We start from the raw sequence: 16,328 nt of genomic DNA, 5'->3' as shown, positions 1-16,328 counted from the left end.
CCCTTCAGTTACTTTGACCATATTATTATTGTTAACATGCCTGTACCATCAATTAGCTCCCTCCATTTTGGTTGAACTCCTGTAACCTTTAATTTGTTGCTGGCATAAGATTTCATCATAACACTTGCTATTGTTTCAGTTACTGTTTATAATGTTCACATGTCTGCAGTTCGAAGAATGAAACCAATTTTACTTCAGATAAAAACCTGGTGAACTGAGCTATTGGTTGATGTCTATCAGGGCAAGATTATTTTTCCCTTTGTTGACATTCCCCTAATCGGTTTTTGAAATTCACATTGACCTTGATTTTCTCAACTGTCTTCCTTTTGACTATTGATCCTTTGTTACAAACCTGCATGGTGTTAACTTCATTTTCCTTTCATAACTGTCAGTCACAAGGCAGCTTGCTCTGTATTTATTCTCACATCATTTGAACCTCCCTTGATATCATTATAATTCACTCTCATGCACTCACAAGAGGAAATGAGATTTTTCTTTAGCTTGTTCAAAAATGTCTCCAAAATGTGGCTTTACTTTAGTCAAGTAAGTTGTGGACACAAACATACTACCTCTAATTCTTTGGAGGCATAGGGTTACGGGACAGAAGTGAGTGGTGTGACCCACTACCCTCCTCTTCACCCACGTCTGTGGGCTGCAGCTTATCAGTGGGGCCCAATTAAATGGCTGCTACCAGAAGTCTAATATTGTTTTATGGACAGTTGAATGGCCCAGGAAGTGCAAGCTCAATCAGAGGGATAGCAGGTCAGCAGCACTAATACCAGCTGCTACCACTGCACCTAGAGGAAGAGGACTATCAATAGATGTGAGCCCTCAAGGTGAGGTAATCTGGGACTGCCGTGGATAATCGGCAGGCCCTGCCACCGGGTACAGGCAGCACTGATGCTGCCATAGTCACAGCCATTGTGCTCAGGGACCCCTCCGTGAGCCACCATGAACCCAAAATGGAAGGCTCTGCACGCTCACCCCCATGTCTCCCTCCACTCCCACGTCCAACCGCAGCCTGAGCAAAGGCTGCCAAATGTTTTTATCCTCCGTCACCTTTCTGGGAAGTCGATTCCAAATATCCACGACTAAATTGTAGCTTTGCACAACAGTGAGAAATGAGAAGTAGGGAGTTGGCAGCCAGTTGTACAGTTCTCCTAATGTCTATTTCTAATCACTGTCAGTCACTTCACATTAATATACACAATCGACATCTACTCTGTTTTGATGTCGTCATTCATGATCTACACATTTATTTCCCTTCTCTGAATTTGATACCATTTGCTTCTTTTTGAATATAGATACCGCATTAGCCATATTCTTCAATGCTCTGGTGTTTATACTTCTAAACCCAATGGAGACAAAAACAGTGAAGATGTAGATTTATTTACAAGAATACCTCTGCAATGATCAAATAATTATAAACACTGTCTGAAGGTTTATAAAATTTGCAGTAGCTCCAAATTGTTTTATGTTCTGTCTGATCAGAAGGTGTCTGATGTTTCCAATAGAGAATAAATTTTAAAAACTGCTTTACAATACTAAGAAAACAATTAAGTCTGTTCTGATTTCTCTTCACGTATTGTCAGATTTGCATTGTTTTTCAATTCCCGTTACTCTTGATTACAATCCTGATTCTTCCCCATCACTTTTAAACAGGCTGTAATTATTAGAGTTTATTGGCATGCTTTTATTATATCGGTCAAGATGTTTCATCGCCTTTATCCTCTTGCATTTTATCAATTACACTTCATCATAATTGCCTTGAATTACATCTGTTTATTAGCTCTTCTGCTTGATTATATTATCAACCAATTAATATTTTGTCACTGTGTGATCTAGACGTATAGGAGAAAGTGAGGACTGCAGATGCTGGAGATCAGAGCTGAAAAATGTGTTGCTGGAAAAGCGCAGCAGGTCAGGCAGCATCCAAGGAGGAGGAGAATCGACGTTTCGGGCATAAGCCCTTCTTCAGGAATGATTCCTGAAGGTCGATTCTCCTGCTCCTTGGATGCTGCCTGACCTACTGATCTGGGCGTATGCAGAGATGGTTTGGTTCAAACCACACAGTTTATGTCAGCTTGCTTATGAAGTACCTGCTGCATGTCATCAATCATCACAATGTCTTGGTGATAAGGTATAGGTTGTATTAATTAATCATATCACTGTCCTGTTTTACTGACGTTATCCTGGTTAAAGAGTTAATTCCATTTGATTGCTTGATCTGTAGCCAATAGATATAAAATTGAGTGAACATAAAACCATCATGCCTCTGTGCCAGTGTTAATAACTCTTCACTGTTTTTAAGCTTATAAATGAGCAGCCTATGTAGCATTTGAGGTTTCTTTTTCTTTAAGATTGATCTTTGCTATCATATATTCTTGAATGTTTATATTCATGTGCATATATAGTTATAAGCTTACTGTCTTCTACTTCTGTCTTAAGATTTGATTACGCATCGTCAATTGGAGTGCATACAATTCATTGTTTTCCCTGCACACATGCTGCCTCATCTTAATTTTGAATCACTTTTCTAATGTATACATTGTCTTGGTTTTGATCTATTTTGTAGCAATCATTTTAATTTTAGTTTTATTTATTGCATTTACACTTTATTGTGCATTTTATGCTAAGTAACAGAGAGAAGAAGAAGTTTATTTTGGCAGTGTTTGATCATTTGTCTCATTTCCTATGTTCCAACCACCACATAGCAACTACACACACCCACCCCAACCGTAAGCACACACAAATACATACCCAGTCTTCAGTGAATTGCTGGCATGTGTCTGCCCCTTAAGAAGCCAGGAAAGAGGAGTACAGCTGCAGGCTTGAGAGTGAGGCAGCAAGCTTAAATCACCTTAGCTGAGAGTTCCTCTTTGGGAGCACCGAGGCTAGGAAATAGCACTGAAAATGGGCATCCTGTTGAAATCTAACCAACAGTTACACTGAATATACTGTATATGGATAGAAAATTGCAAAAATAGGTTTGGACGGAATAGTACGTGATCATTTGGGCTGTACTGGTTTTACTGCCCATTCTAGATTAGAGTGGTGCTGGAAAAGCACAGCAATTCAGGCAGCATCCGAGGAGCAGGAAAACCGACATTTCAGGCAAAAGCCATTCATCAGGAATAGAGCTCTAGGATGGGAAGTAAAGCCAGTACAGCCCACATGATCACGTACTATTCAGTCCATACTTATTTTTGTAATTTTCTATCCATATACAGTATATTCAGTGTAACTGTTGGTTAGATTTCAACAGGATGCCCATTTTCAGTGTTATTTCCTAGCCTCAGTGCTCCCAAAGAGGAACTATCAGCTAAGATGATTTAAGCTCTATTCCTTTGCCCAAAACGTCGATTTTCCTGCTCCTCAGATGCTGCCTGAACTACTGTGCTTTTCCAGCACCACTCTAATCTAGACTTTGGTTTCCAGTATCTGCAGTCATTGTTTTTACCTTTACTGCCTATCCCTCAATCCGTTTACAAAGTGATGATGAATTTTCTTCATCACTGCTGTCCATTTGATGTAGGTAGACCAACAATGCTGTTAGGGAAGGGGTTTGAGGATTTTGACTGAAGGAATGGTGATATATTTGAAGGTCAGGATGATGAGTGGGTTGGATGGGATCTTGCAGGAGGAGATGGTGTTTCCATATATTGGCTGCCCTTGTCTTTCTGGATGGAAGTGATTGTAGGTTTAGAAGGTGTTATCTCAGGAAACTTGGTTAATTTAGCACAGTGAATCTAATTTTGCATCCATTTTGTCCCATATTGCCTTTAGATAAGGGCGGCACGGTGGCACAGTGGTTAGCACTGCTGCCTCACAGCACCAGAGACCCGGGTTCAATTCCCGCCTGAGGCGACTGAATGTGTGGAGTTTGCACGTTCTCATCGTGTCTGCGTGGGTTTCCTCCGGGTGCTCCGGTTTCCTCCCACAGTCCAAAGATGTGCAGGTCAGGTGAATTGGCCATGCTAAATTGCCCGTAGTGTTAGGTAAGGGGTAGATGTAGGGAAACGGTGGGTTGCGCTTCGGCGGGGCGGTGTGGACTTGTTGGGCCGAAGGGCCTGTTTCCACACTGTAAGTAATCTAATCTAATATACTAATAGGCATAAATCCAGAGTAGAAAAATGTGGTGCTGGAAAAACACAGTAGGACAGGCAGCATCCGAGGAACAGGAGAATCGACATTTCGGGCATAAGCCCTTCTTCTCCTGCTCCTCGGGTGCTGCCTGTCCTGCTGTGTTTTTCCAGCACCACTTTTTTCAACTCTGGTCTCCAGCATCTGCAGTCCTCACTTTCTCCTAATTGATCTTAACCTACTGCGAATCCTCTTGCAAAGGTGCCTACCTTGAAGAAGCTCTCCTCCTCCCTCTACAAGAATCTCAGTGAGTCCCTCTCTCCTCTCCTGCTCCTTGGATGCTGCCTGTCCTGCTGTGTTTTTCCAGTACCATATTTTTCAACTCCGGTCTCCAGCATCTGCAGTTCTAACTTTCTCCTAATAAATCCAGAGTACACAGTCTGTGGGATGGAGCATGTGTGATTATAGTTATGTCAGTGTAAAATCATAATTGTCATTGATCAGCAAGGATCAGTAAATGGGTCCCAGCTGTTCACAATATATAAAAATGATTTGGATTTGAGGACCAAATGCAATATTTCTAAATTTGCTTATGATATGAAGCTAAGCAGAAATGTGTGTTGTGAAGAAGATGCAATGTGGCTATAGGAGGATTTGGACAAGGTTAGTGAGTGGGCAGGAACATGGCAGATCAACTGCTATATGGATAAAAATTGTGACATTATCTACTTTGGTTGGAGGAACAAATGGCAAGAGGTTGGAATATGTAAATGTACAAAGGGACTTCGGTATCCTTGTTGATAAATTACTGAAGGCCAGCACATAGCAATCTATTAGGAAAGCTAATAGAATGTAAACCTTTATCACAAGAGGATCTCAGTAGAGGAGTAGTGATGTTTTGCTTCGATTCTGTTGCAGCTTGGTTAGGCCGCATGGGAGTGCTATGGCAGCTTCTGTCTCCTTGTCTCTGGAAGAATATTACTGTCCATAGACAGAGTAAACAAAGATTCACCAGACTTATTCCCAGGATTGGGGGAATTGACCTTTGAAGAGAGATTGGGAAAACTGGACTTGGAATCTCTAGAGTTTCGAAAGTGAGAGGTGATTACATTGAAATCTAAAACAAAATTCAAGGCAGAGGTAGGATAGATGTAGGTAATGTGGCTCCCTTGGTTGGGAAGTCTAAACCAAAGAGCACAATCTAATAGTTGAGGGGATGCTATTTAGGTTGGACTGAATTGAGGAGTTTTCTTTTTACTCAGAGGATTGTGAATGTTTGGAATGTTCTGCCCTAACATTTAATGGAAGCTCAGTCCTTGAGAATGTTTAAAGTAGAGATTGATAGATTTTGTATTATTGATCATGTAAATTGTTATGGTGATGGTGTGGATAAAAGGCACTGAGGTGTTTAATCAGCCATGGTCACATTGAATAACTGAACAGGCTTAATGGGCTGAATAGCCTACCCCAATGCCTGTGTGCTACTACAGTCTGCAGTCTTTCTACATTTCAATAATATTCTGCCAAATTTCTGCCCATTCACTTTTTCTGTCTGTATTCTTTGTAAACTCTTGGTATGCTCACAATTTGCTTTCCTACCAACCTTCATATCAGAAGCAAATCTGGTTACAGACTGGCCCGAATACTGGCTCCATTATTAGAAATGTTGAATAGTTAATGCCTAGTATGGATCCCTTTGGCATATCTTCAGTTACATTTTGCGAACCCAAAAATAATCCATTTATTCTGACACTCTGTTTCCTATTAGATCTTGAGAACATCCAAAGTACATCAGTAACTGTGTTCCTTACCATCAGTCTGTTCATGCTATACTTCTTGCTGTTCCACCACTGCCAGATTAGACTGTAGTCCTTGAATATCTGACAGGAGAAAAGCATAGGCTAGAGTTGTGGGGAGGGAGAAAAGAATTACGTATTTAAACTATCTGATACTTGTAAGTCAGGAGAAATTTTAAGAGTGACAGTGAAATGAGATGTGAGGAAGAGGTTTAGATTTGTGCATCTTTAATGGTTTCCTCCCTGCCATGGCCAAGGCCTGTCATGATTGCTCCAATGATAGCCGCACACTGTTTGTAAGGGTGGTAGAGGCAGCAACCCCTGAAATAATTCCACAGGGGCCAGTATCCCGTCACCACATCACTATTTATTTACATGTGGCGAGTTCTTGACACTGATCCAGCTCCCTCAGAGCTCGCTCTCAGAGTGAACAGAACCCTCTGACACCATGTTTATTTTTTTTTTTATTTATTTTTTTTTCTTTTCTTTTTTTTTCTTTTTACCCGGGCTCTAACGTAAAATCCCCTGTTTATATTTTTCTCTTTTGTTTTGCTCCTTCTCCAAGGACACCCGGGAAGACACCATGTTTATTTTTTTTTTCTTTTTTTTTCTTTACCTAGGCCGCTAACACTCCTATTTCTTTTGTTTATTTTTTTTATATATTTAACCCCCACACTACCGCCTAAGTGCGGTAGTGCTTATTTTTATTCCCCAGCACCCATGGTGTGTGTGTGTGCAGGTGTGAGACACAGTGAAAAGACACAAAGTGCACGAATCTTTATTCAATTTCCACCACCAGGAAGATAGGAAAGACACCCGAGTGGACACCATGTTTATATCTCTCAGCCAGCGCTCCCTGATTAGTCCAGATTAACAGCCCCAATCAGGCAACTCATATTCTATGCAGCCCACCTGGCTGACCTCGTTACAATCGCTACAAGCCCCATAAAACATTTAAGTAGTATTTAGATGTATATTTGCATTGTCAATGCATGCAAGATCATTAGTCAAGTGCTTCAATGAAATTATAGTAAAATAGCTGTGTGGCTATTTTTGACCAGCACAGACTTGATGGGGTAGGCCCTTTTTCTGTGCTGTAGTCCTCTATAATTCTATAGCCACCATCTCCTCTATCAGGTCGAGGACACCACTGCAGTGTCTTCTGAAGATTAGCACTTTAATTCTCTGCCACCTTGTCTTGCACGAAAGAAGAAAATATGACACTCGGTGTAATGCAATGTGTCTGGGTAATGTGGCTGTCATGTATGAGCAGCTGGTATTGATTTCAAGCTGTGAGATATTGGTGTCAGACTAGCAGTAGTTCTAAGTGCGTGAAGGTGAAGTGAAATTACAAATGTTAGGTACGGGCCATTGGTAAATTAGTAATTGGTGAGTGAAGTGAGCTGTTGGTGACAGTAGAGGCTCAGTTGTAAATACAGTATATGGCATTTGGTAATGAATTGTGTGCAAAGTCAGTTGACCTGTTCCTGGATATCATCCAGGGCCTGGGGGTTGCTCTGTTTGCATTGACAACAATAGACATCTGCTCCCCCACCTTCACAGAGTTTGCCTGCAGGGCATTCTGACTCCCTGTGGAGTGAGAGCCTCTCTCCTCCTGTCCACTTCCTATACCAAGGCCTCCAGTGCTGTGTCGGACATTCATGATGCACACTTTCTTCTTGCAAGTCAGGTATTTCCTCAGTTCCTATCAGCACTTACAACACCTTTTTAAGAAATGCAAGCTGGCTTTAAGTGGTGTTTAAATTGCTTCTCCTACTGAGGCTTGTAGTCACTCAATAAAATTTTAGCACAAGATTGAATGCATCTATCATTTAAATCATTGGGACAGCAGAAGTTTTCTTGCTACTTGCATTGCCAGGAATGGTATGGGTCAATCCCACATTGCTATCACCACACTTATTTTTGGGGAATGATCGAAATTTGCCCACCAGTGTATCATGTTCCCAGGCTGCATTAAGGTCAATGACAGTCATTTTCCTTAATTATGTACAAAATTATACCAAGTCGTCAGAAGTACTATTTGTTTCTATTTTACTTTCTAAATATATTGTCAGAAACGTCTAATTATCTCAACATTATTTCTATGCAGAATATGAAGGCTCAGGAACAGAAAGACGGCAAAAGCATGTAAAGTGTGGAAAATGCAAGTATGGGGCTGAATGTGATGAAGATGCAGAGGATGTCTGGTAATTTATCTTTCAAAATGTAAAATAGAGGCAACTTAACTGTAGGTTCAAACAAAAAGCAATAATAACTTCTATTTCAAGCAAAACAAATAGCAATTATTTCTGAAGGTGTTGAAAACCTGAAACAAGGAAATCCATATGTTTCATCTTGTGACCTCAATTGCAAGCTATACTTTTTTTGTGTGTAGAAATAGTTTGGGGTGGAATTTTATTGTGCTTACCATTGATTTCAAACCGGTGACTATGCTTATTTTGACTGATTAGCCTTTGACTGATAAGCACCAATGAGTTGTAAATGGATGAGAGTTTACCTCACTGTCAAACACTGAGGATTTATGCTGAATTGTGTGAAGCTTTATTGATTAAAAATGGCAATACACAAAAAGGTAAAACAACATACCTATATGCGAGCCAAATGGAAATAACATCAGAAAAATGAAAAAAGGATAAATACAATACAAATATTTTTAAAACTACCAAGGAAAGTGCAAAGAGAAAAATTTAGAAAAGCACGTTACACTTACATTGTGAAAACATTGAGCTTTTGTTAGTATGTGGTCAACTCGGCTTGATTCTCTCTTATACCTATTGGACTAATTGTTTTCTAGGTTTTCTTTGCTAGATATTATATTTATGTTCAAAATATGTATGATATTGGAATTGTATCCCATAGGAGCCAGGAGAAATACCTTGATATAGGGGAGACATATTCTCTTGGAGCGCATCTACTTGACTGTATTGAACCTTGTAAAAAAATGTTTGTTAAAGTAAATTGACTGCCTCTTTTAGCAAACCTGTCTTGAATTTTGCAATCAAACACTGCTGAATGTGTGTATGCATAATAAGCTTCATGAAACTGTAAATCATTGCATCTTTCTTTGTAAATAGTTTCAAAAGTATAATTTCATTCTGTGTTTACATTTCTCATTCACCAATAACACACTCATTGAACATTTATTAAATTTATCAAATGTGTTGTTTGTAGGTTTCATGATGTAGTGAAAAAGTGGTTCTATGATACCCCAAATATATGATTTTAATCTCCAGGTCATTATTCCCACAATAAGTTTCTGCAAGTGAAGCACAAACATCTCTCAAAGACTTTGTATTACCCATCAAACAACTTTGAGTGAATACTCAAAGGGTTAAATGTAATGCTCATGCAGTGGTTTCAGTCAGAAAGCCAGGGAAACATAGCTCAGCCATTTTTGGAAATCTTGATGAAAGTTCAATATCTGGGTAGCAAAGGCTCTGGCTGTATCAGATAGGTAAGATGGAAACACGTGAGGGTCATCCCACTGAGGTGGATAAGAGAGGAGAGATTTTGGAAAAGGTTGTTGCATTTGTTAGTGTCAAAGACTAGAGAGATTAAGGAGACGAGGAAGGTGTAAAGAATGCTGAAGAATTCTATAGTGGCTGTAATGAGGCTATTAAATGCATTTGGAGCTATGGAAACCTGGATGAAGAGACGCATACAGGTAGTGGCAAGAAATTTGGGCACAGATGTGGCAGGTGACAACGTATTCAAGGAATTTTGAATAAACAGGGCATTTGAAAATGTTACAGTCGTTTGTGTCAACTGGCCCTGAAGGGAAGCCATGTGGTAAGCAATTTACTGGGTTTAAGGACAAGGGACAGATTTGAGCTAAGATTAGAAAGAGTGTGGTGATGATGCTGGAGAAACTAGACATCAGGTGAGTGTTCAGGCTATAACCAAGGAAGTTTGGCTGATAAACAAAGTTTAACAGTACAAGCAGGTTAATGGGTGGTTTCTATATTGATAATGATAATGTCTCAATTTCTCACAACTGTTCAAACTGAGGGTTGAAGGGATTAGGATTAAGGAAGAGAGGGTTTTAACAAACTTAGCCTTGACTAAGTTAATTGTCCTGAAACAAACTTCATGGGAGTTCATGTACCTGCTCTCTCCCTTGCTTTGGAAAGCTTCTGCACGGTGGCTCAGTGGTTAGCACTGGTGCCTCACAGCACCAAGGACCCAGGTTCGATTCCAGCCTTGGGTGACTGTCTGTGTGGACTTTGCACATTCTCCCCGTGTGGGTTTTATCCGGGTGCTCTGGTTTCCTCCCACAGTCCAAAGATGTGCAGATCAGGTGAATTGGCCATGATAAGTTGCCCATAGTGTTAGGTGCATTAGTCAGAAGGAAATGGGGCTGTGTGGGTTACTCTTCGGAGGGTCGGTGTGGACTGGTTGGGCCAAAGGGCCTGTTTCCACACTGTGGGAGTCTAGACTTCTGGTAACAAGAACTGAAGTGAAACATTAACATAAATGGTGTTGCTGTTGGCTTTTCCAACTGCCTACCTCCACCATGGTTTGATTGGATCCATGAAGATCAGGCCTAAGAAGTTACATTGCAGAGGTTGCTGAAAGAACAAAAGGGAATATCTGAATAGAACATGTGTAAGTCTGAGGAAAGAGAAAAGGGATTGGTCAGAATATGATGTTTAAAGCATGAGAAAGAACCTGAGGAATATGGAGAGAGAGAGAGATGAAGATCTGGCATGTTGATTGTGGCTGCTGGGCAGGGATAGTGGTATACACAGGTGAAGAGCCTCTAATAAGGTGCATAAAGTTGCTGCTCACGAACTACATTTCAGATAAAATCAAGTTGTCGATATTGTCATTGTACAATAAGGCCGTGGATGGCAAAACCATTGATTGTAAATTGACAGAATTCTGCAGGGAAGTGTTCAGAGGAGTAGTGTTTGTTGATCAAAATGCGTTGATGTATTGGAAAGGATTTAGTGAATAACAAGCAGAACTCAGAGACTTAGCTATGCATTATAAAGAAGGGATTTATGTGGCTAAAGTTGTTTTGATTACAGGAAACAAATTGAATGCAAGCAAACCATGAAATGGATGATGCAAATGCACGGGGATATTTAATTTAGACTGTGAGCACAGATCCAAAGATGCAGGTTTAAAATTAACAAGCCTTAACAAAAGTTGAAATGGGAAGTTTTTTTTATTTCCCACAGAGCTATGAATAGTTATCAGTTCACAGAATAGATTTTCAGATAACTCAGTTAATTCTGTTTGAGTGAACATCTTAAAAAGGGGACTGTATGAACATTTAATTAGCAAAAGATTTGAAGGCTGTCAGGATAAGTATGAATTGTGTGGATTGAATGCAGTGTAATTATGATTAGACAGCATCCTGGATCAATCTTTCACTTGTTTTTAGGGAGGACGTTAGTGCCCACGGACAGAATCTGGATGCTGGTTGATATGATGGAATAAACTGTAGCTCTTATCAAAAAGGAGTGTGCTTCACAAGTGCATTACTTTTTCTTCTCCTTTCTCTCTTGTGATGTAAACAAAGGTGAACAAAAACCCTCAGTCTTTCCTGTGCATCTTGGGCACCATTGGAGACAGGTAGTGATGGAAATTGGGGCTGGTGTACTTGAAACTTTCTGCATTTGTAGGGATGAGCTCACATTTGCCTACCCCTTTTTCAGCTGTAACTACTTCTTGGAAGTCAAAGGTTCAAGATCAACTTCAGAGAATTGGACACAAAGTCCAAGAATTTGAACAAGCAAAACGATCATCTGATATAGCCATTTCTCGATAGGTCCTGACAATATTCTGGTTATAATACTGAAGATTGTACTCCAGAACTAACTGTGATTCTAGTCAAGTAGCCCCAGTACAGCTCCAACATTTGCATCTACCCAGCACTGTGGAATGTTGCCCAATTGTGCCCTTTCCACAAAATACGGGACAAATTCAACACAGCCAATTATTAATCTACTCTCAATTATCAACAGTCTGATGGAAGGGGTTGTCAACAGTGCTATCAAATGACACTAAGGAAGCTTATCAAAACTGGAGTCAATGGGAATCAAGGAAAATCTCTCCACTGGGTACAGTGATACCTAGTAAAAAGGGAGATGGTTGTAGTCATCATAGCTTAATTATCTCAACCTCAGGACATTTCTTCATGATAGGGTCTAGAGGCTCAACTATCTTCAGCTGCTTCGTCTTCATCATAAGGGCAGAAAAAGGGATGTTCACAGATGATAGCACAATATTTAACTCATATGTCACTCCTCACCTATGGAAGCAGTTCATGTTCAAATGCTGCAAGACTGTGACAAAATTAGAGCTTAAGTTGATGTGGCAAATAACATTTATGCCACACAAGTGGTGGACATTGACCATCATCAACAAGATAGCATTCAACCATCTCCCCTTAAAAAGCAATGTTAATGATGTCACTTGATCCTGCAGTATCACAATCCTAGTGGTCACCATTGACTGGACCAGCCATAGATATATTGTGGCTACTAAAGCAAATCAGAGGCAGATATTCCTGTGACAAGTAGTTCACCTCCTGATTCCCCAGGCCCCATCCAGTATTTACAAGGTAAAGGCCAGACGAGTGATGGAATACTTCCCCCCGCCCCCCCCCCCCCCCCCCCCAAACCCCTTGCCTCAATGGATTGCAGCAGCAACAACATTACCAATATACAAAAGCAACAGTGTGCCATCATCCCAGTGATGCCAGGAAGTTGTTTGCTCTCGTGGAAGGGACTAGAATTATGGGAAGCTGTTTAAGAATAAGATGTCTCCCTTCTATAATTGCAGTGAGCAGATTCTTTTTTTTTCTCCAGTCATCGCGAGGTTGTTGAATTCTCTTCCCAATGAAGCAGTAGAGGCTGAATCATCAAATTCATCCAAAGCTGAAGTTATTAGATTTTTCATTGATAAAGGAGATCAAGCTATATGTGAGCCAGACAGGAAAGTGGAAATGAGACCACAATCAGATCAGCCATGATCTTTTTGAATTATAGAGCAGCTTGAAGATTCGAATGGATTATTCTTGCTCCAAATTCTGGGTTTCTATGTTCCTATCTACAGCAACTGACTCCTTTGACCTGTGACCTGAACAACTTAGAATGGCATATTGAGCAGATGGGAGCACCATACCAACATTCTGGATTAGTGGTGCTGGAAGAGCACAGCAGTTCAGGCAGCATCCAAGTAGCTTCGAAATCGACGTTTCGGGCAAAAGCCCTTCATCAGGAATCATACCAACAAGCTGCCCACAAGCCACACACCATTCTGAACTGGAACCATATCACCACAATCAGGTCAACCTAAATTTTATCAAATGGCTCAGCAAGTCCAAGGGGTAAATGGCCTAGTCCTCCTCCAAATTAGTAGTTCTCATGTAGATATTTTCCACTTTCTGATTCACATTCAGTCAGTATCATGGAACTCTCTCTCCAACAATACTTTGTCTGAATTTATAACACATGAACTGCAATGGCTGGAGAAGTGACTCACCAGCTCTTTCTCAAAAACAATGACTGATGGGCAAAGGCCAGTAAAGGGTGCTATAGACAATGATAATCATCAGGGTTCATGCCTTTAGAGGGCCTGGGCTTGGGCAGCACTCGCCCTCTATTATGGAGCATCTAATCAGTGCAAAGCCAACTCTATGCACCTTATTAGAGGCTCTTCACCTGTGTATACCACGATCCCTGCCCCGCAGCCACAATCAACATGAGAGACATAATGTGTAAGGAACTGCTACTTCAATCACAGGCTGTTTCTCATCCCCATTTGTAACAGATAGGTTAATCACTAAGCTTGTTGATGGCAAATGGGGAGAGTTGCTTTCTGATTGAAGTTGGATCCTGTTGTTTGAGAAGATAAGTAGCTGTGCCTGGGATTGTTGTTAGCTGGTATGGGTCCAAGTCTGAGTCCAGTTGGTGTTGGTGTTCTGAGCCAGGTTTGGGCCCCCGGGGTGGTATGTCTGCACTGAGCTGAGTCCAGACCAAAGCATGGGGGCATTGACCCAAGTCCAATACTGAGAGAAAGTTGGGATGCATTGAACTGAATCCAGGCCTTGAGGCTTGGGAGTGGGTTAAGACAATTCAAGGACATAGGCTGGCTGTTTTAATCTGAGTCCAGATATAAGCAAGTCAATGGGCACTGATCAAGTGCAACCCTGCAGATAGTGTTGGGGGAGGCATGCATTGAGCCATTGCCGGAGGGGAGGGAAGGGGAGTGGGGTTTGCCTAGAGAAGGGTGAGGTTATAGGTGGGGAAAAAGTGGAAGCTGCAAGGTGGGAGCAGTGAAGTGAGATGGCTGAGATGGAGAAGCATGCAACGCAGGGAAAGGGAAAGGCAAGGTTAAAGAGTCATGGGGGCTGCAAGGGCAAAAGGGAAAGGAGGAGACTGTAAAGGAATGAGAATAATCAGAAACTTAACAAAGGAACAGTCAACTAACTGTGAGCCAGGAAAACGTAATATCATCGAGATAATGATGCTATTAAAGGTGAATATGAAATCTCTACTTAAGGCTGCATGATTTTCAGGAACTACTATAAGGCAAAGCTATAGTGGATGCTGTTATAATGAACATTGTCTCAATTACTAATTTAAATCTGAGATTGAGATTTGAGATGCAGTGGTAGAGTACTAGCTGCCTGATTAATGTGCTTCAGCCTTATGCATATGCAGTGGAAATGTAGTGTCAGGGAAGGTGGCTTAAGGGGATAGCAATCTTCTGCAGACGGTTCTCTTAATTATTTATAAAATAAATTTTGACACAAATGTATTGTGTTTATGTGGCTTTAAGTTTAATGGAGGGTCGATAATTGAGGATACTGATAAATTGTTCTAACTCTGCTTCTGTGTGAACCCAAACACATCATTGGTTAACTCAAATCCGGAAGGTCTTGTTGTTGTATCACCTCATAAATTAGTGCTGCACTATTCTATAGGAGCAAAACACTTTGAGAAAGTGCTTAACAGAAGGTATCCAAGGTTAAATGTGGGAGAGGGCATAAGGGGCTCATAGCCAGGAGAAGCACCAGGACCCACAATTTATCATGCCAGTTGGCAGTGCCCACTGTTTATAAATGAACAAAAACATGTGTGTGTACAATAGTACATAAGAGCAATCAGAGTTTGGAGTTGAATACCTTTGAGCTGGATCATCTTACGATTAATGTCATTGTTCATGAATCTTAATGAATTGCCACCAAATCAGTGTTATTACTGCCTGGGAGAACAATAAGGGCCCAGAATACCAGCTTTCTATAAAGAGAGTGGATGGCTTAAATAGCGTAATGCTTTTTCATTAAATGAGTAGTTTAAAAACGTTGAAAAAAATGTGGCCAATATAAGTGTAGATTTTCCAATCCTGTGTCCAAACTGTGCCAACATTGATCTTGGATCAGGAAATCAGACAATCACCTCTTTGTCCTACTTCTGTCAGTTTCCTGTGGAATATGATCTATCAATGTGCTCCATTTTGGGTGAAGGTCGTTCTTGAGAAAAATCATCATGCAAAAAATTTGGTAAGAATTCAAAACATATACAAGTAATAAAATAAATATTTATTATCACAAATCCCTGCCCTCTGGCCTAGTAACATGTTTTGTAAACACAAATAAAATAAATATTGCTGAAAAGGAACATTAACCTTCAGGAGTTTGTTATTGTAAAAGTGGATTGGACTGTTTCCTTCTATAATTTACTTTATTGGATTTGTAACTTCTATTATTTTTGGAGTGTTTTGACGCACTTATTTTCGACCCTCTGTTTTTCAGTTAGTTTGTCTGCTTTTACCATGACTATATTTATAGAAACTGCAATTTTATTCACTATATTCAAAAGATAACCAGTCTTCTGTGAATTCTCACTTTCTGCTAGCTCTGGAGGAGAAGGAGTATATTAGGAGAAGTTGAAAATTGGGCTACTTAATCCAGAAGCACATTACTTACACAAGTTTTTAGTCACACAATTCTATCATTTTTAAAACTTAAAATCTCTCTTTTCAACCAGTCCATTTTCTTTAAAGTTCATTTTATCCAAAAATTTGTAATCAGCTTATAATCATTGAGTCCATTGCCAGCCCCCCCCTCACTCAGTCCCCATAGCCCTGCAAGTTTATTTCCAGCTTGTGGGCAGTGAGTTACAGGTAAGTACCAGTCACTGTGTAAAAAGGTTTTTCCTTACACTCCCCATGCCTTCTCTGCCTGGAATTTCTTGCCAAAGTTCTTATATCTATGTTCTATAATCCATGTAATCAACTAATGGCAAGAGATTTCCTTGTGCACCTTCCGTAAGGTTGTCTTAATCTTGTACAACGCTTTTAACACTCCTGTTCTGAGGAAGGGTCACTGGACCCAAAACATTAACTGTGATTTCTCTCCACAGATGCTGCCAGACCAGCTGAGCTTTTCCAGCGATTTCTGTTTTTGTTTCT

At 40.5% G+C, this 16,328-nt stretch overlaps 1 protein-coding gene across 1 annotated transcript in view; it reads left to right on the top strand.

The window, feature by feature from the left end:
* The window catches only part of tmeff1b (transmembrane protein with EGF-like and two follistatin-like domains 1b), a 228,004-nt gene that overhangs the window by 170,708 nt on the left and 40,968 nt on the right, over positions 1-16,328 (top strand). Inside the window, exon 5 of the mRNA XM_072575758.1 lies at positions 7,990-8,086. Coding sequence (XP_072431859.1) covers positions 7,990-8,086 — 97 coding nt within the window. The remainder of the gene's footprint in view (positions 1-7,989; positions 8,087-16,328) is intronic.

Source organism: Chiloscyllium punctatum, chromosome 8 (assembly GCF_047496795.1).
Source record: "Chiloscyllium punctatum isolate Juve2018m chromosome 8, sChiPun1.3, whole genome shotgun sequence".
Lineage (NCBI taxonomy): Eukaryota > Metazoa > Chordata > Chondrichthyes > Orectolobiformes > Hemiscylliidae > Chiloscyllium > Chiloscyllium punctatum.
Note: the sequence above shows the minus strand (reverse complement) of the source record. Positions and strands in the feature narration are given on the sequence as shown.